This window comes from Rhinoraja longicauda, chromosome 31 (assembly GCF_053455715.1).
Source record: "Rhinoraja longicauda isolate Sanriku21f chromosome 31, sRhiLon1.1, whole genome shotgun sequence".
Taxonomy (NCBI): Eukaryota; Metazoa; Chordata; class Chondrichthyes; order Rajiformes; family Arhynchobatidae; genus Rhinoraja; species Rhinoraja longicauda.
In genome coordinates, this window is record NC_135983.1 from 27,976,700 (window position 1) to 28,003,189 (window position 26,490).

The following is a 26,490-nucleotide window of genomic DNA, read 5'->3' on the forward strand; positions in this document are numbered from 1 at the left end:
GTGTAGGATAGCGCTCGTGTTACGGGCCGATCGCTGGTCGGTGTGGACCTGGTGGGCCAAAGGGCCATTTTACATGCTGCATCTCTGATCAAACCTACTGCATACAATTAGGTTAGATTTAGCTCTTAGGGCTAACGGAATCAAGGGATATGGGGAGAAAGCAGGAATGGGGTACTGATTGTGGGTGATCAGCCATGAAAACATTCTGTTTTAAAACTGTTCCAATTTGTTTCATTGTGTTGTTTAAATTAATACTGACTAGCTAATTAATTAATTGTATTGTATGGGAGGCGCCTTCCCAATCTCATTGTACCCCTGTACAATGACAATAAAGATATATTGTATTGTATTGTATTGTATTGTATTGTATCATATTGAATGGCGGTGCTGGCTCGAAGGTCCAAATGCACCTATTTTCTGTTTTCCAGTGAGCTGCGTGGGTTTCCTCCGAGATCTTCGGTTTCCTCCCGCACTCCAAAGATGTGCAGGTTTGCAAGTTAATTGGCTTGGTATGAATGTAAAATGGTGTGTGTGTGTGTGTGTATAGGATAGTATTAGTGTGCGGGGATCGCTGGTGGGCACGGACTCGGTGGGCCGAAGGGCCTGTTATCATGCTGTATCTCCAAACTAAACTAAACTAAGTAAAGGCCAAGTGGGGAGGTAATCGGAGGAACGGACCACTGCCCACAGGGCTATGTCCAACACCTTCAAGAAATGAACAGTCAATTCTGGAGAGCAATGTCATCTTGTACCACAAACCACCAGATAACGCCAACATATTTAACGCAGCAAGAGCAGGATTATTTACATGTTAAAATAGCGATTCAATTTTGTCCAAAATCGATATCACGGAATAAATTTACAAAATCGATTATTTACCTACAAAAGTAATCAGTTGGGAGTGGCAACCCAGAATTAGTTATTTATGCAGATGGATTCAAAGCTTACCATGAGAATCTCCTCCTCCAGCTTCACAATTCGCAACTCCACAATCCTATCTCACAGCTTCTGCTTTTAACCCTCGCCTTTGTTCAAACTATCTGCCTATCAACAACCCCTCCCCCACACCCCCCGCCCGTGTCCATCTATTACCTTCCATGCTTTGTTCTGCCTCACTGCTTTTCCCACCATCAATCTGAAGGAGGGTCTTGAACAGAAACGTCACCTATCCATTTTCTCCAGAGATGCTGCCCGACCTGCTGAGTTACTCCAGCACTCTGTGAAACGTCACCTATCCATGTTCTCCACAGATGCTACCTGACCCGCTGAGTTACTCCAGCACTCTGTGAAACGTCACCTATCCATGTTCTCCAGAGATGCTGCCTGACCCGCTGAGTTACTCCAGCACTCTGTGAAACGTCACCTATCCATGTTCTCCAGAGATGCTGCCCGACCCGCTGAGTTACTCCAGCACTGTGTGTCCCTTTTGCTGGTTGTGTATTAACCAGCATCTGAAGTTTCTACGTATTAGAATTTAATACTGTACATTAGCTTAGGTGAGGCACAAAGCAAAATGTCAGTCTTCAGTTACGTTTCTAAATGGTCATCGGGTGAAATTATATCAAGTGTCAAGAGTGTGTTTTATTGTCGCATGTCCCAAACAGAACAATAACATTCTTACATGCAGCAGCACAGCAGAACAGTGTTACAGTGGAGTGTAAGAAAATAACTGCAGATGCTGGTACAAATCGAAGGTATTTATTCACAAAATGCTGGAGTAACTCAGCATCTCAGGAGAGAAGGAATGGGTGACGTTTCGGGTCGAGACCCTTCTTCAGACTGGCACTAATTCCTTCAGTCCTATACTGGAGAATCATCTTAGATTTTATACTCAAATCACCAGGCCTTAATGGCCTAATTCTGCTCCTGTCACTTAGCAATCACTCAGATTAACCAAACACAACGACTGGCCAGACACACTCAACGGCCTGTTTCGTTGCTCATGAATTTGATTATATATTTTTTCCTTACTCATGCCACTAATCACAAGAAATAATTATAACAGGATGTGCTATTGTCAAAGATACTGATCACTATCAAAATTACAAGACTGTAAATATACAAATTATTTTCATGGCATCTATATTCTTCAATAAGAATTTATAAGATCATTAGATCATGTCATAGGAGCAGAATTAAGCCATTAGGGCCTGGTGATTTGAGTATAAAATCTAAGATGATTCTCCGGTATAGGACTGAAGGAATTAGTGCCAGTGCTGCTGTGGTTTATCCGAGTAATTAAAATAAGTATAGGAAAAAATCTGCAGATACTGGTTAAAATCGAACGTAGACACAAAATGCTGGAGTGGGTCAGGCAGCATCTCGGGAGAGAAGGAATGGGTGACATTTCTGAAGGGTCTCGAACCGAAACGTCACCCATTCCTTCTCTCCCGAGATGCTGCCTGACCCGTTGAGTTACTCCAGCATTTTGTGTCTACCTTCCCTTTATCATGTATCTGCACACTGTGGACGGCTCGATTGTAATCATGTATCGCCTTTCCGCTGACTGGATAGCGCGCAACAAAAGCTTTTCCCTGTACCTCGGTACACGTGACAGTAAACTAAACTCAACTCGAGAAGCTGTCCCTGAACCTGGAGGTGCCCAGCAAACACCTATGGCTCTGCTTCCTCCCTGATGAAGGCACAGCTGTTTTAAAACCACAGATAGCTCTGAAGTGTACTGGGTCATCAACCATAAATATGCCTGCTTTGCAAAGCACTTTCATCAGCATGATTGGTCCATCAATAGTACAGCAAAGGGTCTACAGAGGAAGACTGAATGACAGAGTTTACAACACAGTTCCAAAACGCACCCTGAGGCATGGGCAGAGACGAGGCGAATGACTTATGATGAGTGTTTGTCGGCACTGGGCCTGCACTCGCTGGAGTTTAGAAGGTTGAGGGGGGACCTCATTGAAATGTACAGAATAGTGAAAGGCTTGGATAGAGTGGATGTGGAGAAGGTGTTTCCACTAGTGGGAGAGTCTAGGACTAGAGGTCAGAGCCTCAGAATTAAAGGACGTTCTTTTAGGAAGGAGACGAGGAGGAATTTCTTTAGTCAGAGGGTGGTGAATCTGTGGAATTCTTTGCCACCGAAGGCTGGCAAGGCCAAGTCAGTGGATATATTTAAGGCAGAGATTGATAAATTCTTGATTAGTACGGGTGTTAGAGTTTATGGGGACAAGGCAGGAGAATGGGGTTAGGAGGGAGAGATAGATCAGCCATGATTGAATGGTGGAGTAGACTTGATAGGCCGAATGGGCTAATTCAGCCCCTATCTCTTATGATCTTATGAGAAGGTTGCAAAAGAAATGACACCAGCAAGGGATAAATAAATTAAAGTGATGGGGCGCGTGGAGAATCCATTGGAGTCTAATATGTAACACTTGGTAGAAGCATAGAACTGCAGATAGACACAAAGTGCCGGAGCAACTCAACAGGTCAGGCAGCATCTCTGGAGAAAAAGGATGCTTGACGTTTTGGGTCGGAAGAAGTGTCCGAACCTAAAACGTTACCTATCCTTTCTTTCTCCAGAGATGTTGCCCGACCCGTTGAGTTGCTCCAGCACTTTGTATCTTTGCCAGACTCGGCACTGCACGAGATACTGGAAATGCTCTTTTGAATGAGTTGATATTAGACCTTGAGACTACAAGACAGAGGAGCAGAATTTAGGCCAATCAGCCCATCAAGTTGGCTGCACCATTCATTTGTGGCTGATCTATTTTTCCCTCTCAACCCCATTCTCCTGCCTTATCCCCGTAACCTTTGACGCCTTTACTACCCAAGAACCTAACAATCTCCTCCTTAAAAATGCTCCATGATGTGGCCTCCACAGCTGAGGTGGTCACTGGTCAGTGCAGACCCGGTGGGCCGAAGGGCCTGTTTTCACTCTGCATCTCTAAACTACACTAAAGCTCAATGCAGTTTAGTTTAGAGACACAGTGCGGAAACAGGTCCTTCGGCCCACCGAGTCTGCACTGACCAGTGATCCCTGCACATTAACACCACCCTACACACACTAGGGACAACGTTTACATTTACCAAGCCAATTAACCTACAAACCCATACATCTTTGGAGTGTGGGAGGAAACCGAAGATTTCGTAGAAAACTCAGGCAGGTCACGGGGAGAACGTACAAACTCCGTACAGACGGCGCCCCTAGTCAGGATCGAACCCGGGTCTCCGGCGCTGCATTCGCTGTAAGGCAGCAACTCTACCGCTGCGCCACCAAACAATAAAGTTAACAATAAGTCTGAGCAATTTCATTCATCCAGTGTCATACAGCAGGGAAACAGGCCATTCGGCCCAACTTGCCCATGCCGACCATGGTGCCACATCTACACTTGTCCCCTGCTCACGATTGGCCTAAATCCCTTTAAACCTTTCCTGTCCATGTACCTGTCTAAATGTCTTTTAAATGTTGTTGTTCCTACCTCAACTACCTGCTCTACAGGCCAGTGGTATGAATATTGATTTCTCTAACTGCAAGTAGCCCTGGCATTCTCTCTCTCTCCATCCCTCCCCCACCCAAGTCGCACCAGCTTCTCGTTCTCACCCAACACACAGCTAACCATGGCCTGTTTCCTTTATCATCGTTACTTTTTTGCACATCTTTCATTCATTGTTCTTTATCTCTCTACATCATCGTCTATTTCTCTCGTTACCCTTTTCCCTAACTAGTCTGAAGAAGGGTCTCAACCCGAAACGTCACCCATTCCCTCTCTCCAGAGATGCTGCCTGTCCCGCTGAGTTACTCCAGCTTTTTGTGTCTACCTCCTCTGGCAGCTCGTTCCGTACACCCACCACCCTCTGTGCGGAAAAAGTTGCCCCTCATGTTTCCCACTCTCGCCTTAAGCTTGTTAAGGTTAAACCAAGTTAATGAAATGGGGCCGGCAAAAGAAAATCTTGCCGGTTTGTGCAAGGCCTGAGAACTGTCTGCTCAGCAGGATTAGGCGAACTGTGAATGTGGGTCACAGAGGCCTGATCATATTTCTATCTCTCTCAAAGAAAACCGGAGGAGTTTCCCTGGACTAACACAAAGAATAGGAGTGGGAGTTAAAGGCTTTGGCAACCGGGAGATTGCGTAGGCCTAGGCGGACTAAGCAAGAGATGTTTCACTGTTTCCTTCTCATTAACTTTACTGTTTGTATGCCAGTCACCCTCCTCTCAACTAACATCATAATCATACAGTGGCGCGGCGGTAGAGTTGCTGCCTTACAGCGAATGCAGCGCCGGAGACCCGGGTTCCATCCCATCTGTACGGAGTTTGTACGTTCTCCCCGTGACCTGCGTGGGTTTCCTCCGAGATCTTCAGTTTCCTCCCACACTCCAAAGACGTGCAGGTTCGTAGGTTAATTGGCTTGGTAAATGTTTTTTTTTAAATTGTCCCTAGTGTGTGTAGGATAGTGTTAGTGTGCAGTGATCGCTGGTCGGCGCGGACCCGGTGGGCCGAAGGGCCTGTTTCTGCGCTGTATCTCTAAACTGAATTGGCCAAGTATGTTTTGTAGCATACGAGGAATTTCATTCGCCATACAACCATAGCGATAAAAAAGCACCAGAACACACAAAGTACATTGAACCATGAACCATTCTACATTTCCTTAGCATCGTCTGCTTTGACCTGTCATTTTCACACCTTACCCTTCCATATCTCTAGACTCACTCTCCCCCTGACTCTCAGCCTGAAGAAGGGTCTCGACCCGATACGTCACCCATTCCTTCTCTCCAGAGATGCTGCCTGACCCGCTGAGTTACTCCAGCGTTTTGTGTCTACCTTTGGTTTAAACCTGCACCTGCAGTTCCTTCCTGCACACTAAGATCTCAAACAACATCCAAATATGAAGATCATCTGAGTATTATCACACTGTTTCATGGAACCTTGTCGTGTGAAACATAGCTGCCTGCGTTTCTCAAACAACTTAAATTCACAAAGAAATGCCTAATTGTCCGTAAACTGACTTGGTACTTCAAGACGTTGCAAATAACACTACAGTTGGGGTTTTTCATTCTGTAATTCTAACACCCTGTAGAGATAGCAGATATGCACTGATGAGCCAAAACATTATATCATCATGGGCACTCTGACCGGTCGGTCTGCAGCCACGCGGCCCCATACGCAGCAGGGTGCGATGCACTGTGTATTGTGACACATTCCTCCCGTCACCACCATTAACATTTTCTGTGACTTGTGCCACAGTCGACCTTCTGTCGGTTCGGACCAGACGGGATAGCCTTCGTTGCCCTCGCGCATCGATGAGCCTTGGGCGCCCAAGACCCTGTCTGTCGCCGGTTTGTGGTTTGTCCCTCCTTGGACCACTGTCGGTCGGTACTCACCACTGCTGACCGGGAGCACCCCACAAGCCTTGCCGTTTCAGAGATGCTCTGACCCAGTCGTCTGGCCATAACAATTTGGCCCTTGTCAAAGTCGCTCAGGTCTTTACTCCTGCCCATTTCTCCTGCATCCAACACATCAACTTCAAGAACTGACTGTTCACTTGCTGCCTAATATATCCCACCCCTTGACAGGTGCCATTGTAACAAGATAATGTCTGAAGAAGGGTCTCGACCCGAAACGTCGCCCATTCCTTCTCTCCTGAGATGCTGCCTGACCTGCTGAGTTACTCCAGCATTTTGTGAAGATAATCAATGTTGTTCACTTCACCTGTCAGTGGTTATAATGTTTTTTCCGATCGGTGTATATACATATATACACACACACACACACATACGTCTATACATGCATGCACACATTGTAAGAACACCAGGGCACCCCGAAGCATTTTATAGAAAAAAATGTACTTTCGCAAGTTGCAAATGTTTCACCTAATTTACGTTTCAAGGAACAAGAAGCTTAATGACAAGATCATCTGCTTTTTTACTTTTGAGGTTGGGGGCTAAAAATCAGCCAGGACATTGGACAGCACGCAAGCAAATATGACTTTGGATCAACAAAGCATTTGAAAGTCGGAGTAGTTGAGAGAGAAGCACTCTGGTGTTCCACCACCACGTCAACAAAAAAGATCACGTGCTCAGATCTTGCAAATGGCACAAATACACACCCCTCTGACTAAAGACATTTTTACTTGCTGTGTCACAGCTGATACGGTTCTAACCATAACCGGTATCTTTAAGCACATCCTTACTCTAAAGCAGCGATTGTCAACCGGGGTTCCCAGGGGCCCCAGGGTTCCACGAGAGGTCGCTAGGAAGAGTGATAAATAGGCCAATCATAGGTTAATGCATCTTTGAGTCATTTTTGGGTTTAATTTCACATTCGTAATTTTATTATACACGTGCGGCATCTTCTATATACTAAAACTGTTTGTTTGTTTGTTTGTTACTGTACTACAGCCAAAACGGTACACGATAGCGAGACAATTCTAGGCCCACCTTACTCACCGTCGTCCCTTTGGTGCTAATGGAAGAAGTTTCATTGAAATCGGTGTTATATTTTTAGTTATTCACGTGTTAATGTTTAAATCCATCTCCTAGGGAGGCGGAGGGAGGAGGATAAGGGGGGTTGAGGGGGGTGGAGTTGGGGGGAGGGGAAGGGGTGGGAGGGGGATGGGAGGAGGAGGGGAGGGGGAGGAGGAAGGGGGAGGGGAGGGGGGGAAGGGGCGGGGGCAGGGGGGAGGAGAGGGTGCTACACCAATGCAGGAGAGGTTTGGGCCCGATGGGTCCACTTGGTCCAGTTTTCTTAGAAAATTCCTGGGTATTAGAATAAAATCTTCAACCTGTTATATAATTTAACAGTATAATAATCATAGCTTATTTTGTGTTGTTTGCCTTGTGAACTTTAAGTTTATGAAAGAGAAAGAAGGAGATTAATAAAGATATATAATACTTTTTATGTTGGGGTTCCCTGAGACATGAAAATTATTTCACGGGTACCGCAAGGGTAAAAAGGTTGAGAAACGCTGCTCTAAAGGATGGAATTAAAATTAACTACAGATGCTGAATTACACAAAGGGTGGTGGGTGTATGGAACGAGCTGCCAGAGGAGGTAGTTGAGGCAGGAACTATCCTAACAGTTAAGAAACAGTTAGACAGGTACATGGATATGACAGGTTTGGAGGGATCATAAGGTCATAAGTGATAGGAGTAGAATTAGGCCATTCGGCCCATCAAGTCTACGCCACCATTCAATCATGGCTGATCTATCTCTCCCTCCTAACCCCATTCTTCTGCCTTCCCCCCATAACCTCGGACACCCGTACTAATCAAGAATCAAGGATATGGACCAAACGTGGCTAGGTGGGACTAGTGTAGATGGGACATGATGGGCCGAAGGGCCTGCGTCCAAGCTGCAGCACTCCATGGCCACACCAAATATAGATACGAAATGCTGGAGTAACGCAGCGGGTCAGGCAGTGAAAAAGGATAGGTGACGTTTCGGGTCGAGACCCTTCGAAACATCTCCTGGAGTCATAGAGTCATACAGTGTGGAAACTGGCCCTTCGGCCCAACTTGCCCCAACTACGCTAATCCCACCTGAATATGATTGGCCCACATTCCTTTAAACATGTCCTAGCCATGCACCTGTCCAATTCTTTCCGAAAAGTGATAGTCCCTGCCTCAACTACCTCCTCCGGCAGCTCATTCCATACACCCACCACACCTTTGTGTGAAAACATCAACCTCAGATTTCAATTCAATCTTTCCCTTCACCTTAAACCCATGTCCTCTGGTTCTCCATTCCCCTACTCTGGGCAAGACCAATCCATGTTCTCCAGAGATGCTGCCTGACCTGCTGAGTTACTCCAGCATTTTGTGTTTATCTTTACTGTAAAAGACTTATCCGACTAATGAGTTGATTGATATAACTGAAGACAAAACTACTTCCTCCTCAACATATACTCCTGGAAGTTCTCTCCAGCCCAGCAGTATCAGGTAGAGGTTAGTAAAAGCTGACTGTTACAGTTTAGTTCATTGTCACGTGTACCGAGGTACAGTGAAAAGGTTTTGTTGCTTGCTAACCAGCCAGCGGAAAGACAGTACATGATTACAATCGAGCCGTCCACAGTGTACAGATACATGATAAGGGAATAACGTTCAGTGCAAGGTAAAGCCAGCAAAGTCCGATCAAGGATAGTCCGAGGGTCTCCAAAGAGGTAGATAGTAGTTCAGGACTGCTCTCTGGTTGTGGTAGGATAGTTCAGTTGCCTGATAACAGCTGGGAAGAAACTGTCCCTGAATCTGGAGGTGTGCGTTTTCACACTTCTGTACCTCTTGCCCGATGGGAGAGGGGAGAAGAGGGAATGGCCGGGGTGAGACTGGTCCTTGATGATGCTGCTGGCCTTGCCGAGGCAGCGTGAGGTGGAGATGGAGGCAATGGAAGGGAGGTTGGTTTGAGTGATGGTCTGGGCTGCGTCCACAATTCACTGCAATTTCTTGCGGTCTTGGATTGGTGTAGTTCCCTCGCCTCTATTTAATTTGGATAATTCAGTGCGATGTACGCTGACGACTGTCAAAAATCAATCTCACTTCCCAATCCCATTGCCACTATCCCGAGGCAGATTCACTGACAAGGAGCATTCATTATTTTCACATTCTGAAAACAACTCGAAAACAGAGTTTGGTCATAAGCATGGATTTTGTTTGGTGGGGGAGGAGAGTTTAGTTTAGTTTAGTTTAGTTTAGAGATACAGCATGGAAACAGGCCCTTCGGCCCACCGAGTCCACACCGACCAGCGATCCCCACACACTAACACTACCCTACACACACACCCGGGACAATTTTACATTTGAAACCAAGCCAATTACATCTTTGGAGTGTGGGAGGAAACCGGAGCACCTGGAGAAAACCCACGTGGTCACGGGGAGAACGTACAAACTCCGTACAGACAGCACCCGTACACAGGATCAAACCCGGGTCTCTGGCGCTGTAAGGCAGCAACTCTACCGCTGCGCCACCGTGCCGGCCTATTGGTGTGCTAAAGCTGATCTGAACAGACATAGACATAGACACAGACAGACACACACAGACATAGACAGATGCACACACATGCAGACACACACACACATACACACACACAGACACAGACAGACACAGACACGCACACAGACACACACGCACACAGACACACACGCACACACAGACACACACACAGACACAGATACACACACACAGACACACACACAGACAGACACACACAGACAGACACACAGGCACACACACTCCAGGTCTAACTCAACAACATCCTCTGTTAAATGCATTCAAAGCTTGGCTGTTGAAACCTAACTGTGAAATTGAGAATTAATTTATACTTAAGTCCAGGGGCAAGGCTGCCGATTCCTTAATATCGCCCGTGATTGTGTCGCTGAGAGGAATAGATCGGGTAGACGCACAGAGAGAGTCTCTTGCCCAGAGTAGGGGAATCAAGGACCGGAGGACATGGGTTTAAGGTGAAGGGGGAAATATTTAATAGGAATCTGTGGGGTAGCTTTTCCACACAGAGGGTGGTGGGTGTATGGAACGAGCTGCCAGAGGAGGTAGTTGAGGCTGGGACTATCTCATCGTTTAAGAAAAAGGTAGACAGGTACATGGATAGGACAGGTTTGGAGGGATATGGACCAAACGCAGGCAGGTGGGTCTAGTGCAGATGGGGCATGTTGGCCAGTGTGGGCACGTTGGGCCTGTTTCCACACTGTATCACTCTGTGACTCTCCTCTGGCGCCCAGTTACTGTTTGATAAACAGAAGGTGGAGTAGGTCACAAAATGCTGGAATAACTCAGCGGGTCAGGCAGCATCTCTTGGAGAGAAGGAATGGGTGACGTTTCTGGGTTGAGACAATTCTTTAGACTTGACAGACAGACATGTGTAAGATTCGCAGCCCGATCTGATGGTCGAGACCCCCCCCCCCCCTTACTCATTTACCAAATCATGCATTGAACATCGCAGTGACAAAGTGCGTGGAGACACAGATTACAACGTTGCTCTGTTACAGCTGGACATTTCCCTGTTGCAGTTTGCCCAACAGGCTGCAAATCTCCAGGCCCAACATAAACAGACAGAACCTCAACGCACAGAGTAGCACTGGCCCAGAGTACCACTGGCCCAGAGTGGCACTGTCCCAGGGCCACTGGCCCAGAGGAGCACTGGCCCACAGTACCACTGGCCCAGAGTACCACTGGCCTGTGGATTCCAGCCACAGATAAAGAGGGGTACAACCCCAACCCCCCTCACCCACACCCCCCACAAAGCTGTCACAACGGGCCCCGCAACCAGCCCTGCGATGCTGCCAGGCTGAGGGAGCGCTGAGGGAGCGCTGAGGGTACAGACTGAGGGTACATTGTGCAGGCCGACAGATAGATTATCCACTCTCTCACCCCTCTCCCTCCCCCACCCCACCCCCCCACTCTCTCTCTCCCTCTCCCTCACTCTCCTCCCACTCACTCCTCTCATTCCTCTCATTCCTCTCTCCCCCTCCCCCACTCTCTCTCTCTCTCACCCCCACTCTCTCTCTCCCCCTCCCCCACTCTCTCTCTCTCTCCCCCTCCCCCACTCTCTCTCTCTCCCCCTCCCCCACTCTCTCTCTCTCACCCCCACTCTCTCTCTCTCCCCCTCCCCCACTCTCTCTCTCTCTCTCACCCCCACTCTCTCTCTCTCTCTCTCACCCCCACTCTCTCTCCCCCTCCCCCACTCTCTTTCTCTCTCACCCCCACTCTCTTTCTCTCTCACCCCCACTCTCTCTCTCTCTCTCTCACCCCCACTCTCTCTCTCTCTCTCACCCCCACTCTCTCTCTCTCTCCCCCTCCCCCACTCTCTCTCTCTCTCTCACCCCCAGTCTCTCTCTCTCTCTCACCCTCCCCCACTCTCTCTCTCTCTCCCCCTCCCCCACTCTCTCTCTCCCCCCCTCCTTCATTCTCCCCCACTCTCTCACTCACCGGGCTCCGGCGTTTCAGCGCGATGTTCTTCCACAGCAAGAGGTGAAGCTGGTGCAGGAAACCCATGGCTGCTGGTGGTGGCCGGCAGTGGACGGGGAGAGGGAGAGAGAGAGGATGAGGGAGAGGGAGGGAGAGGGAGAGAGAGAGAGAAGGGGAATAAGGGAGAGAGGAGGAGGGAGAGAGAGAAGGAGGAGGAGAGGAGGGAGAGAGATGGGGGGAGGGAGATTAGGAGTGCAGAGATATGGAGAAGGGGAGAGGGAATGGAGAGGAGGGAGAGAGAATGGAGAGGGGAGGAGAGGAGGGAGAGAGGGAGAGGGAGAAAGAAAGAGAGGGGCAGAGAGATGGAGAGCCGCCGCCTCTGAGGAGTTGTGTCTCTCTCTGTGTCTCCCACACAGACAGTGCGGGCCGTGTAGCGAGTGCCGTGTCGTGTCGGGCCGTGTCGGGCCGCCCGCCCTGTCCCGTGTCGTGCTGTCCCGTCCCGTCCCGTGTTGTGTTGCGGTTCCCAGGCCCCGGGAGACGGAGACGCGCGGATCCCCGGCCTGACCACGGTGCTCGTGCCCGTGCGCGTGCACGCGGGGGGGGGGGGGGGTTGAGTGCGCGCTCCCGCTCTGTGCGCGGCCCCGGCTCCGCAGCGCCGCAACAACCTCGGCTCAGCCCCAGCGGCAGCGGGCTTTACACTGCACACCCCCCCCCCCCCCCCCCCCCCACAGCAGTGCATCCTCCTCCCACCCCACACCCCCCCCCCCCCCACAGCAGTGCATCCTCCTCCAACCCCCACAGCAGTGCATCCCCCTCCCTCACCCCCCCCCCCACAGCAGTGCATCCTCCTCCCACACCTCCCCACCCCCACAGCAGTGCATCCCCCTCCGACCCCCCCCCCCCACAGCAGTGTATCCTCCTCCCACACCCCCCACAGCAGTGCATACCCCCCCACCCACACAGCAGTGCATCCGCCCCTCACCACCCCCCCCCCACACAGTAGTCCCTCACCCCCCCACAACAGTGCATCCTCCCCTCACCCCCACCCCCCCCCACAGTAGTGCATCCCCTTCCCACCCCCCCCCCACAGTAGTGCATCCCCCTCTCACCCCCCCACAGCAGTGCACCCCCCCCCACAGCAGTGCATCTCCCTCTCACCCCCCCACCCACAGTAATGCTTCCCCCACCCCTCCCACCATCATCCCTCCCACCCTCATCCCTCCCACCTTCACTCATAGCAGTGCACCCCTCAACCCCCCCCTCCCCCCCCACAGCAGTACATCACCCACCCCTCAGCCACTGCAGTGTTACACTGCACTCCCACCCACCCACCCCCTCCTCACCCCCACCCACTGCAGGAAGAAGATGGAGGACCAGCTGCAGAGGAACAACATGAGCAGAGTCTGGAGAGGCCTCAAACCCATCTCTGGGGACAAGGAGCCGAACCCCCGGGCCGTGGGGGACCAGACGTGGGTGAGTGATCTGAACCTTTTCTTCAACAGGTCGGATCAGTCACCTCCCCCTCCCCCGGTCCAGTCACCCCTGCTGCAGCCCCCCGCCCTTGTCTGCACGTCCAGTACACTGCTCCACCCCACCCCCCCCCCCCCTCCCACAGCACCTGGGTCACAGTCACCACCCACTGCTCCTGCTTCTCCTGCCCGAACACCCCCCTCCATCCCACCCACCACCCCCACATCCCCCCACACCATCCCCACCCCCTCCTCCTCTCACACCCTCGAGCACCCAGCCCCTGTGCTCCAATCTGTCTTTCTCCACAGACCAGGTGAAGAATGAGCTCAGGAAGATCAATGTGAGGAAGGCGGCTGGTCCGGACGGCATCAGCTTGAGGCTCCTCAAGTCCTGTGCAGACCAGCTGTGCGGAATAGTGGAGCACGTCTTAGACAATAGACAATAGACAATAGGTGCAGGAGGAGGCCATTCGGCCCTTCGAGCCAGCACCGCCATTCAATGTGATCATGGCTGATCATTCTCCATCAGTACCCCGTTCCTGCCTTCTCCCCATACCCCCTGACTCCGCTATCCTTAAGAGCTCTATCTAGCTCTCTCTTGAATGCATTCAGAGAATTGGCCTCCACTCCCTTCTGAGGCAGAGAATTCCACAGATTCACAACTCTCTGACTGAAAAAGTTTTTCCTCATCTCCGTTCTAAATGGCCTACCCCTTATTCTTAAACTGTGGCCCCTTGTTCTGGACTCCCCCAACATTGGGAACATGTTTCCTGCCTCTAACGTGCCCAACCCCTTAATAATCTTATACATTTCGATAAGATCTCCTCTCATCCTTCTAAATTCCAGTGTATACAAGCCTAGTCGCTCCAGTCTTTCAACATATGACAGTCCCGCCATTCCGGGAATTAACCACCAGACAGGGTGGTCTGCAGCACTGGGGTTCTGCAGGGAACAGTGCTTGTCCATTCTTGTTCACCCTGTACAATGCGGACTTCAGGCACAGCTCCGCAGACTCCTATCTACAGAAGTTCTCTGACGACTCTGCCATCGTCGGCCTCATCACGGGCGATGAGGACAGGGCGTACAGAGAACTGATCAAGGAGTTTGTGGACTGGTGCCAGCGGAACTGCCTCCGGATCAACGCGGGGAAAACCAGGGAGATGGTGGTAGATTTCCGCAGGCGCAGCCAGGTCCCCCCCGACACCGGTGAACATCCAGGGAATGGACATCGAGAGGGTCTTATAAGTACCTGGGTGTCTACCTCAACAATAAACTAGACTGGACTGAAAACACGATGCGCTATACAGAAAGGGCCAGAGCAGACTTTATCTGCTGAGGAGACTCAGGTCCTTTGGAGTGCAGGGGGCACTCCTAAGGACCTTCTACAACACGATAGTTGCAACGGCTATCTTCTATGGAGCGGTCTGCTGGAGCAGCAGCATCTCAGCGGCGGAAGGGAAGAGACTCGACAAGCTGGTCAGGAAGGCCAGCTCTGTCCTGGGTTGCCCCCTCGACTCAGTGCAGGTGGTGGGAGAGAGGAGGATGATGGCAAAGATAACATCGCTGCTGGACAACGACTCCCACCCCAAGCAGGACACTGTCACTGCACTGAGTAGCTCCTTCAGTGACAGACTCCTTCACCCCAAGAGCGTGAAGGAGAGATATAGGAGGTCCTTCCTTCCTTCCCGCTGCTGTGAGACTGCACAACCAGCACTGCTCCCAGCAGACCAGTCAACAATAACAGCTAAGAACACACAGAAAACTGATGACAATTTCTGTATCTTTTATTTATTTATAATGAATGATTTCTTGCTATCCACTTTGCTGCTGTAACACTGTAAATTTCCCCGGTGTGGGACGAATAAAGGAATATATTATTATTATTATTATGTTTCCGAGAGGCTGCAGTAAGTGTGTGTGTGTACATTATTGCCAGCACTCCAGATTCCCTCCAGATTCAGGGACAGTTTTCTACCCAGCTGTTACCAGACAACTTTTTTAATCATCCTCCCTACAACCAGAGAGCGGTCCTGAACTACTGTCTACCTCATTTGTGACCCTCGGACTCAGCGGCGCGGTGGCGCAGCGGTAGAGTTGCTGCCTGACAACACCAGAGACCCGGGTTCGATCCTGACTACGGCTGCTGTCTCCACGGAGTTTGCACGTTCTCCCCGTGACCGAGTGGGTTTTCCCCGGGTGCTCCGGTTTCCTCCCACACTCCAAACGCGTGCAGGTTTGTCGGCTAATTGGCTTCGGTAAAATTGTGAAGTGTCCCTAGTGTGTGTGTAGGACAGTGTTAGTGTGCGGGGATCGCTGGTCGGTGCGGACTCGGTGGGCCGAAAGGGCCAGTTTCCACGCTGTATCTCTGAACTAAAAATAAACGAAAACAAAATAAAAGCTTTTCAATGTACCTCGGTACACGTGACAATAAGCTGAGAGTGGAGAGTGATTACAGAAAATTCACACCACGCGACTACACGATTACATAGTTACACCACCCTTCCATCAACCCGCCATTGGCAAGTGTGAAATTTACTGGTGTGAAATGCTTTTAAAATTAATGGCTGCAAACAGTTCACCTCTCGCTCCCAACTGTCAAAGTATTTCACACTCACTTGCATTTTTAGTTTAGAGATAGAGAGTGGAAACAGGTCCTTCGGCCCACCGAGTCCGTGCCAACCAGCGATCCCCGCACACTAGCACAAACCTACACACACTAGGGACAAATTACACTTGTACCAATCTGGATCAGTCTGAAGAAGGGTCTCGATCCGAAACACTGGGCGACACGGTGGTGCAGCGGTAGAGTTGCTGCCTTACAGCGAATGCAGCGCCGGAGACTCAGGTTCGATCCTGACTACGGGTGCTGTCTGTGCGGAGTTTGCATGTTCTCCCCGTGACCTGCGTGGGTTTTCTCCGAGATCTTCGGTTTCCTCCCACACTCCAAAGGCGTACAGGTATGTAGGTAAATTGACTGGGTAAATGTAAAAAATTGTCCCTAGTGTGTGTAGGATAGTGTTAATGTGCGGGGATCGCTGGGCGGCGCGGACTCGGTGGGCCGAAGGGCCTGTTTCCGCGCTGTATCTCTAAATCTAAAAATCTAAATCTAAAAAAAAAGAAACGTCACCCATTCCTTCTCTCCCGAGATGCTGCCTGACCCACTGAGTTACTCCAGCATTTTGTGTCTGCACTTATACCAAGCCAATTAACCGACAAACCTGTGCGTCTTTGGGGTGTGATCTCGGAGAAAATCTCTGAGAAAACGGAGATCTCGGAGAAAACCCAACGCAGGTCACGGGGAGAACGTACAAACTCCGTACAGACAGTGCCCATAGTTGAGATTGGTGAACAGAGAGCTTAGCTTAACAAAACGAAAAAAACTGCAGATGCAGGATATCTAAAACAAAAACACAAAATACCGAGGAAGAATCTCTAACATGAAATGATGACTCGATTTCCCTTCCCATGATGGAAGACGCATATGAAGAGGCAAAAGAGGAGCTGGCCAGCTGTACAGAGGACAGAGACGTGTGGTGCATCCGTCACCTTGCCCGTCTGACACCAGCGCCACTGCGTCCCTGATGTCTTTAACGATTTAAAATAATTAATTAATTAATTTAAATGAATGTGCTCCGACCTGCTGAATATTTCCAGCGTCGACTGTTTTCCGTTTAGCACCTAATCAAAAAGACACGAGGTGCGGCCCGGTGGCGCAGCGGTAGAGTTGCTGCCTCACAGTGCCAGAGACCCGGGTTCCATCCCAACTACGGGTGCTGTCTGTACGGAGTTTGTACGATCTCCCCGTGACCTGCGTGGGTTTTCTCCGGGTGCTCCGGTTTCTCCCCACACTCCAAAGACGTGCAGGTTTGTAGGCTAATTGGCTTCTGTAAAATTGTGAATTGTCCTTACTGATTCAAGGGTTCAATGGCACTTTATTGCCGCGTGTCCCTAGGGAGAGTGAAATGCTTTCTTTTGCATGCAACCCGGTAAAACCACTCAACAGACCTCACTTAGACGGTACACAAGAGTCTGTCGCTGACAAGATTACTAAAGGTTCATCGGACAGTTTTATCTTCTGCTCACAACGATGAACCAGGTCCTCCCGCCACACGTAGCAACAGTGTGTGGGATAGTGCTAGTGTGGACTCGGTGGGCCGAAGGGCCTGTTTCCGCGCTGTATCTCTAAACTAAACTAAGAGACTGCACCACTGACTGCTAAATACAGGGCAGAGTGAATTGTCTTGGTATAAATGTAAATTGTCCCTGGTGTGTGTGTGTCGGATAGTGTTAATAGACAATAGGTGCAGGAGGAGGCCATTCGGCCCTTCGAGCCAGCACCGCCATTCAATGTGATCATGGCTGATCATTCCCAATCAGTACCCCGTTCCTGCCTTCTCCCCATACCCCCTGACTCCGCTATCCTTAAGAGCTCTATCTAGCTCTCTCTTGAATGCATTCAGATAATTGGCCTCCACTGCCTTCTGAGGCAGAGAATTCCACAGATTCATAACTCTCTGACTGAAAAATGTGCGGGGATCGCTGGTCGGTGCGGACTCGGTGGGCCGAAGGGCCTGTTTTCGCGCTGCATCTCTAAAGTCTAAAGAGTACACTTCCAGTATAACAGCACAGGAATGTCGGGTGCTGTTATACTGACAGGAATGTCGGGTGTAGTTAAGTCTTTGTCAAGGTGTGCCATTCCCAAAGCTCTCGTACGTAGAAAATCTACAAGTTGTAGCAGCTGGAATCAAAACAGAAAATGGCTGAAACAGTGAGGAAGGTCAGACCACATCTGCGGAAAGAGAATCAAAGAGGGGGGGGAGGGGGAGGGGAGGGGAGGACTGTCGTTCAGTCTTCCTCTGTAGACCCTTTGCTGCACTATTGATGGACCAATCATGCTGATGAAAGTGCTTTGCAAAGCAGGCATATTTATGGTTTATTCAAGCTCATGATGACCCAGTACACTTCAGAGCCAACTGTGGTTTTAAAACAGCTGTACCTTCATCAGGGAGGCAACAGAGCCATAGGTGTTTGCTGGGCACCTCCAGGTTCAGGGGCAGTTTCTCGAGTTGAGTTTAGTTTATTGTCACGTGTACCGAGGTACAGGGAAAAGCTTTTGTTGCGCGCTATCCAGTCAGTGGAAAGACAATACATGATTACAATCGAGCCGTCCACAGTGTGCAGATACATGATAAAGGGAAGGTAGACACAAACATAGAAACATAGAAAATAGGTGCAGGAGTAGGCCATTCGGCCCTTCGAGCCTGCACCGCCATTCAATATGATCATGGCTGATCATCCAACTCAGTATCCCGTACCTGCCTTCTCTCCATACCCCCTGATCCCTTTAGCCACAAGGGCCACATCTAACTCCCTCTTAAATATAGCCAATGAACTGGCCTCAACTACCTTCTGTGGCAGAGAATTCCACTGACCCACCACTCTGTGTGAAAAAAAACGTTCTCATCTCGGTCCTAAAAGACTTCCCCCTTATCCTTAAACTGTGACCCCTTATTCTGGACTTCCCCAACATCAGGAACAATCTTCCTGCATCTAGCCTGTCCAACCCCTTAAGAATTTTGTAAGTTTCTATAAAATCCCCCCTTAATCTTCTAAATTCCAGCGAGACCCTTCTTGGGTCTCGACCCGAAACGTCACCCACTCCTTCTCCCCAGAGATGCTGCCTGACCCGCTGAGTTACTCCAGCACTTTGTGTCTACCTTCGATTTAAACCAGCATCTGCAGTTTTCTTTCCTCTGATAAAGGGAATAACGTTTAGTGCAAGGTAAAACCAGCAAAGTCCAATCAAGGTTGCAGAGTGCTTCCGACATTTTATGTCGAGCAATTATAGACACAAAAGTGCCACTTCTTTTTTTTTGTTAAAGGCAGAAAGAATTGCATTTTAATTCTGAGGACAGGAGTTAAAAAGGGATGTTTTTTGGAATCTATAATTCACTTTCCGCATGACTTTTACAGCATTTTCAACGCTGAAAAGTGCCCTAAAGCAATGCACATATAATCAATCAGCATGCAAATTGAGAAAAAGAGATGTAGGCAAACGTTGTCAGAGATGAGGATTTTTAAAGATGCCTTCAAGGAGAACAGGGTGGTGAACAGGTTTATCATAAGGTCATAAATGATAGGAGCAGAATTAGGCCATTCGGCCCATCGAGTCCACTCCGCCATTCCATCATGGCTGATCTATCTCTCCCTCCTAACCCCATTCTCCTGCCTTCTCCCCATAACCCCTGACACCCGCACTAATCAAGAATCTATCTACCACTGCCTTAAAAAGGCCTCCACAGCCATCTGTGATAAAGAATTCCACAGATTCACCACCCTCTGACTAAAGAAATTCCTTCTCCTTCCTAAAGGAACGTCCTTTAATTCTGAGACTGTGCCCTCTAGACCTAGACTCTCCCAGTAGAGGAAACATCCTCTCCACATCCACTCTATCCAAGCCTTTCACTTATCGGGGGAATTTCAGAGCGCAGGATCTCCGAGCCGAAGGCTAGGCGAGTGAAAATACAAGGGACACTTGGACGACGTTCAGCCCAGTGGTATGAATATTGATTTCTCCAAGTAACCCCTTGCATCCCCTCTCTCTCCATCATTCCCCCACTCAGGTCTTACAAGCCTCAAAGGCGGCACGGTGTCGCAGCGGTAGAGTTGCTGCTTACAGCGAATGCAACGCCGGAGACTCAGGTTCAATCCTGACTACGGGCGCTGTCTGTACGGAGTTTGTACGTTCTCCCCGTGACCTGCGTGGGTTTTCTCCGAGATCTTCGGTTTCCTCCCACACTCCAAAGACGTACAGGTATGTAGGTTAATTGACTGGGTAAATGTAAAAATTGTCCCTAGTGTGTGTAGGATAGTGTTAATGTGCGGGGATCGCTGGGCGGCGCGGACTCGGTGGGCCGAAGGGCCTGTTGCCGCGCTGTATCTCTAAATCTAAAAAAAATCTAAAGCCGTCTCGTTAAGTCTCATTGTCTGTAACTTTTTTGCACCTAGCCCAGTTTCCTTTACCATCGTTACTTTTTTGCATACCTTTAATTCATTTGTATATCGTTCTCACCGTCTCTTTCTCTATATATCACCATCTATATCTCTCATTTCCCCCTCCCCTGACTCTCGGTCTGAAGAAGGGTCTCGACCCGAAACGTCACCCATTCCTTCTCTCCAGAGATGCTGCCTGTCCCGCTGAGTTACTCCAGCATTTTGTGTCTATCTCCAAATTATTTTCATGCTTGGTTCTGATGTGTGTCTGGAGTTTGCTGTAACTATGTGGGGGTTTCTCCCAGTCACCTTCGTTCCCTCCTACTTTCTAAAGACATGCTGGCATCTTAACCAGTGACTGTAAATTACCTCTAATCTCGCCAAGTGGCAAAGTAGGTCCAAAAAGGGAAATAGACAATAGACAATAGGTGCAGGAGGAGGCCATTCGGCCCTTCGAGCCAGCACCGCCATTCAATGTGATCATGGCTGATCATCCACAATCAGTACCCCGTTCCTGCCTTCTCCCCATACCCCCTGACTCCGCTATCCTTAAGAGCTCTATCTAGCTCTCTCTTGAAAGCATTCAGAGAATTGGCCTCCACTGCCTTCTGAGGCAGAGAATTACACAGATTCACAACTCACTGAGTGAAAAAGTTTTTCCTCATCTCCGTTCTAAATGGCCTACCCCTTATTCTTAAACTGTGTGGTCCCTGGTTCTGGACTCCCCCAACATTGGGAACTTTGGTGTAGTAGTAATAATAATAATAATAATAATAACTTTTATTTATACAGCATTTTTCACGCAATTGAATGCAGCCCAAAGTGCTTTCCACAAAAAGAAACACATGTCTGAACAAAGATACAATTTAAAACAGTAAAGACATAGGCTGTTAATAGCACAGATTTATATAAAAATATAAAATGTAAAATTGAGAGCGTAAAAAGGCAAACAAAGTAAAATCAGTTAAAAGCTTGATTAAAAAGATATGTTTGTAACTGCCAGAGATGTCAATGGAGTGGGTGTCTCTCATGGCCGTGGGAAGGGTATTCCACAGCTTGGGGGCGTACTTGAAAAAGGTCGCTTCACCAATTATTATTATTATGTTTTTAAACATTATTATTATCTATATACTAAAACTCTCGTTTGTTATTTATTTATTTATTTATTTTTAATATTTTTTTTAGAGATACAGCGCAGAAACAGGCCCTCTGGCCCACCGGGTCCGCGCCGCCCAGCGATCCCCACACACTAACACTATCCTACACACACTAGGGACAATTTTTTTTTACATTTGCCCAGCCAATTAACCTACAAACCTGTACGTCTTTGGAGTGTGGGAGGAAACCGAAGATCTCGGAGAAAACCCACGCAGGTCACGGGGAGAACGTACAAACTCCGTACAGACGGCGCCTGTAGTCAGGATCGAACCTGAGTCTCCATCGCTGCATTCGCTGTAAGGCGGCAACTCTACCGCTGCGCCACCGTGCCGCCCACCTTATCTTGTTTGTGACTGAACTTCAGCCAAAACAGCACGACAATTTTAGTCCCACCTTACTCACCATTATCACTTTAGTGATAATGCAAGTAGTTTTATTGAAATCGGTGTTATATTTTTTAAGTTATTCACATTTTTAAGTTTAAAAGGAGTGGAGGGGAGGGAAGGAGGGAGGGAGGAGTGGGGGAGAAGGGAGGGAGGAGTGGGGGAGAAGAGAGAGGGATGGGGGGGTTGAGGAGAGAGGGGAGGGGGGGAGGACAGGGTGCTGCACCAATGCAGGAGAGGTTTGGGCCCAATGGGTCCACTTGGTCTAGTTATTATTATTATTACTGCTGCTGCATTGAGTGGCTAACAGGCCAGCATCAGCAGACCTTAACACTCAGACGGAAGGAGGGACTCTGTAAGATAAGCTGCTCCCAAGCCATTTAGGGCTTTGTGGACAAAAAGGAGGAATTTGTAGTGTATCCTGGATCTCACAGGGAGCCAATAGAATGAATGAATGAATGAATGCGTTTATTGGCCAAGGATGTGCATATACAAGGAATGTGCCTTAGTGCTCCGCTCACAAATGACAACACAAACACACAGTTAACAATTAAGAATAAAGCATAAACACATCAAAACAATAAGGATACAACATTACAGTCTAAACATGTAGATGAAAAAACGGGCGGCACGGTGGCGCAGCGGTAGAGTTGCTGCCTTACAGCGAATGCAGCGCCGGAGACCAGGTTTCCATCCTGACTACGGGCGCCGTCTGTACGGAGTTTGTACGTTCTCCCCGTGACCTGCGTGGGTTTTCTCCGAGATCTTCGGTTTCCTCCCACACTCCAAAGACGTGCAGGTATATAGGTTAATTGACTGGGTAAATGTAAAAATTGTCCCTAGTGTGTGTAGGATAGCGTTAGTGTGCGGGGATCGCTGGACGGCGCGGACACGGTGGGCCGAAGGGCCTGTTTCCGTGCTGTATCTCTAAATCCAAATCTAAAATAAACCAGAGCAAAAAAGAGACTATGGACTTTGGTTATTGAGTAGATCTATCACTCGTGGATAAAAGCTGTTTTCATGTCTGGCTGTGGCTGCTTTGACAGTCCGGAGTCGCCTTCCAGAGAGAGTACAATACTGGGTATATATATTTCGTGTCATCACACAACTGTTTGCCAATAGCGAGCAAATTCTAGTGCCATGTCGTTGGCCTCTGCAAGATCCTTCACAGTGCGTGTGTCGTGCAGCATCACAGCTCAGGAGATGTTCCATAGTCTGGAGGCCCCGTCCGCACTGGCAGTCTGCCGCATCTTCAGTATATCCCCACTTCAGCATGTTGTAATATGTTCCCTTTCTCTTGGTATTTATTAAACGCCAGGCTGCGGCATTTTGAATGAGCTGTAACCTGTTGGTGGATTTTGAAAGCATTACAGTCATTTTTTTAGATTTAGATTTAGAGATACAGCGCGGAAACAGGCCCTTCGGCCCACCGAATCCGTGCCGCCCAGCGATCCCCACACATTAACACTATCCTACACACACTAGTAGAACAAGCCTCTTAACTCCCTATAACTGTTCACCTTTATTCTCTCTCACATCTCCATCACACTCATACATGCTTTCATATCAAGCAGACATGGGCGTCACGGTGGCGCAGCGGTGGAGTTGTTGCCTTACAGCGAATGCAGCGCCGGAGACTCAGGTTCGATCCCGACTACGGGTGCTGTCTGTACAGAGTTCGTACGTTCTCCCCGTGAACTGCGTGGGTTTTCTCCGAGATCTTTGGTTTCCTCCCACATTCCAAAGACGTACAGGTATGTAGGTTAATTGGCTGGGCAAATGTAAAAATTGTCCCTAGGGTGTAGGATAGTGTTAATGTGCGGGGATCGCTGGGCGGTGCGGACCCGGTGGGCCGAAGGGCCTGTTTCCGCGCTGTATCTCTAAAATCTAAAAATCTAAAAAAAATATCTCTGTATCTCCCTCTCCCCTGACTCTCAGTCTGAAGAAGGGTCTCGACCTTAAATGTCACCAATTCCGTCACTCCAGAGATGCTGCCTGTCCCACTGAGTCACTCCAACATTTAGTGTCTATCAAAGTATTAATCCCTACCATTCCTGTTCCTTTAGCCTTCTCTTGTCGTGATCCTCCTCTCTTTCTTTAAATTTAAATGCTTAGAAATCAAACAACTTGAATTTCTCCACATTCTTGGAGCTGCCAGTTTCTAAACCTCTGAAATTTTCTCTATAATGCCACATTCCACCTTCTTTTTCTTCCAGTAAATACTTCGTTTAGACTCTGACTTTGACCGGACTTTTGTTCCTGAGTCCTGACATTACTTTAGTAATGTTTAGTGCTGATTATATTTTAATAGAATTCTTGCAAAGTGTTTTAGAACATTTTCTTATATTGGAGATGCAAGGATGGTAGATTTGCTGCCTCAGTGTTGTGTAATGATCCTGATCTGATAAGGGGACTAGAGGTAAAAGAGCCATTAGGAGGCAGTGATCACAACATGATAAGTTTTACTCTGCAAATGGAAAGGCAGAAGGGAAAATCGGAAGTGTCAGTATTACAGTATAGCAAAGGGGATTACAGAGGCATGAGGCAGGAGCTGGCCAAAATTGACTGGAAGGAGGCCCTAGCAGGGAAGACGGTAGAACAGCAATGGCAGGTATTCCTGGGAATAATGCAGAGGTTGCAGGATCAATTTATCCCAAAGAGGCGGAAAGACTCTAAGGGGAGTAAGAGACAACTGTGGCTGAAAAGGGAAGTCAGGGACAGCATAAAAATTAAGGAGAGGAAGTATAACATAGCAAAGAAGAGTGGGAAGACAGAGGATTGGGACTCTTTTAAAGAGCAACAAAAGTTAACTAAAAAGGCAATACGGGGAGAAAAGATGAGGTACGAGGGTAAACTAGCCAATAATATAAAGGAGGATAGCATAAGTTTTTTTAGGTACGTGAAGAGGAAAAAAATAGTCAAGGCAAATGTGGGTCCCTTGAAGACAGAAGCAGGGGAACAAAGAAATGGCAGACGAGTTAAACCGTTATTTTGGATCTGTCTTCACTGAGGAAGATACACACAATCTCCCAAATGTTCTAGGGGCCGGAGAACCTAGGGTGATGGAGGAACTGAAGGAAATCCACATTAGGCAGGAAATGGTTTTGGGTAGACTGATGGGACTGAAGGCTGATAAATCCCCAGGGCCTGATGGTCTGCATCCCAGGGTACTTAAGGAGGTGGCTCTAGAAATAGTGGAAGCATTGGAGATAATTTTTCAATGTTCTATAGATTCAGGATCAGTTCCTGTGGATTGGAGGATAGCAAATGTTATCCCACTTTTTAAGAAAGGAGGGAGAGAGAAAACGGGTAATTATAGACCAGTTAGTCTGACATCAGTGGTGGGGAAGATGCTGGAGTCAATTATAAAAGACGAAATTGCTGAGCATTTGGATAGCAGTAACAATAGACAATAGACAATAGACAATAGACAATAGGTGCAGGAGTAGGCCATTCAGCCCTTCGAGCCAGCACCGCCATTCAATGCGATCATGGCTGATCACTCTCAATCAGTACCCCGTTCCTGCCTTCTCCCCATACCCCCTCACTCCGCTATCCTTAAGAGCTCTCTCTTGAAAGCATCCAACGAACTGGCCTCCACTGCCTTCTGAGGCAGAGAATTCCACACCTTCACCCTCTCTGACTGAAAAAGTTCTTCCTCATCTCCGTTCTAAATGGCCTACCCCTTATTCTTAAACTGTGGCCCCTTGTTCTGGACTCCCCCAACATTGGGAACATGTTCCCTGCCTCTAATGTGTCCAATCCCCTAATTATCTTATATGTTTCAATAAGATCCCCCCTCATCCTTCTAAATTCCAGTGTATACAAGCCCAATCGCTCCAGCCTTTCAACATACGACAGTCCCGCCATTCCGGGAATTAACCTAGTGAATCTACGCTGCACGCCCTCCATAGCAAGAATATCCTTCCTCAAAATTTGGAGACCAAAACGGCACACAGTACTCCAGGTGCGGTCTCACCAGGGCCCGGTACAACTGTAGAAGGACTTCTTTGCTCCTATACTCAACTCCTCTTGTTACGAAGGCCAACATTCCATTGGCTTTCTTCACTGCCTGCTGTACCTGCATGCTTCCTTTCATTGACTGATGCACTAGAACACCCAGATCTCGTTGAACTCCCCCTCCTCCTAACTTGACACCATTCAGATAATAATCTGCCTTTCTATTCTTACTTCCAAAGTGAATAATCTCACACTTATCTACATTAAACTGCATCTGCCATGTGTCCGCCCACTCACACAACCTGTCCAAGTCACCCTGCAGCCTTATTGCATCTTCCTCACAATTCACACTACCCCCCAGCTTAGTATCATCTGCAAATTTGCTAATGGTACTTTTAATCCCTTCGTCTAAGTCATTAATGTATATCGTAAATAGCTGGGGTCCCAGCACCGAACCTTGCGGTACCCCACTGGTCACTACCTGCCATTCCGAAAGGGACCCATTTATCCCCACTCTTTGCTTTCTGTCTGTCAACCAATTTTCTATCCATGTCAGTACCCTACCCCCAATACCATGTGCCCTAATTTTGCCCACTAATCTCCTATGTGGGACCTTGTCGAAGGCTTTCTGAAAGTCGAGGTACACCACATCCACTGACTC

The 26,490-nt window shown here is 48.6% G+C and overlaps 2 protein-coding genes across 2 annotated transcripts in view; one reads left to right on the forward strand and one right to left on the reverse strand.

Moving 5' to 3' along the window:
* Positions 1-12,436, reverse strand: part of abca2 (ATP-binding cassette, sub-family A (ABC1), member 2) — a 215,080-nt gene extending 202,644 nt beyond the window's left edge. Inside the window, exon 1 of the mRNA XM_078426040.1 lies at positions 11,888-12,436. Coding sequence (XP_078282166.1) covers positions 11,888-11,953 — 66 coding nt within the window. The 5' untranslated portion in view covers positions 11,954-12,436. The remainder of the gene's footprint in view (positions 1-11,887) is intronic.
* A 798-nt stretch (positions 12,437-13,234) lies between these two features.
* The window catches only part of LOC144608556 (alpha-(1,3)-fucosyltransferase 7), a 53,128-nt gene continuing 39,872 nt past the window's right edge, over positions 13,235-26,490 (forward strand). Inside the window, exon 1 of the mRNA XM_078426498.1 lies at positions 13,235-13,339. The gene's annotated coding sequence lies outside the window, so the exon portion shown is untranslated. The remainder of the gene's footprint in view (positions 13,340-26,490) is intronic.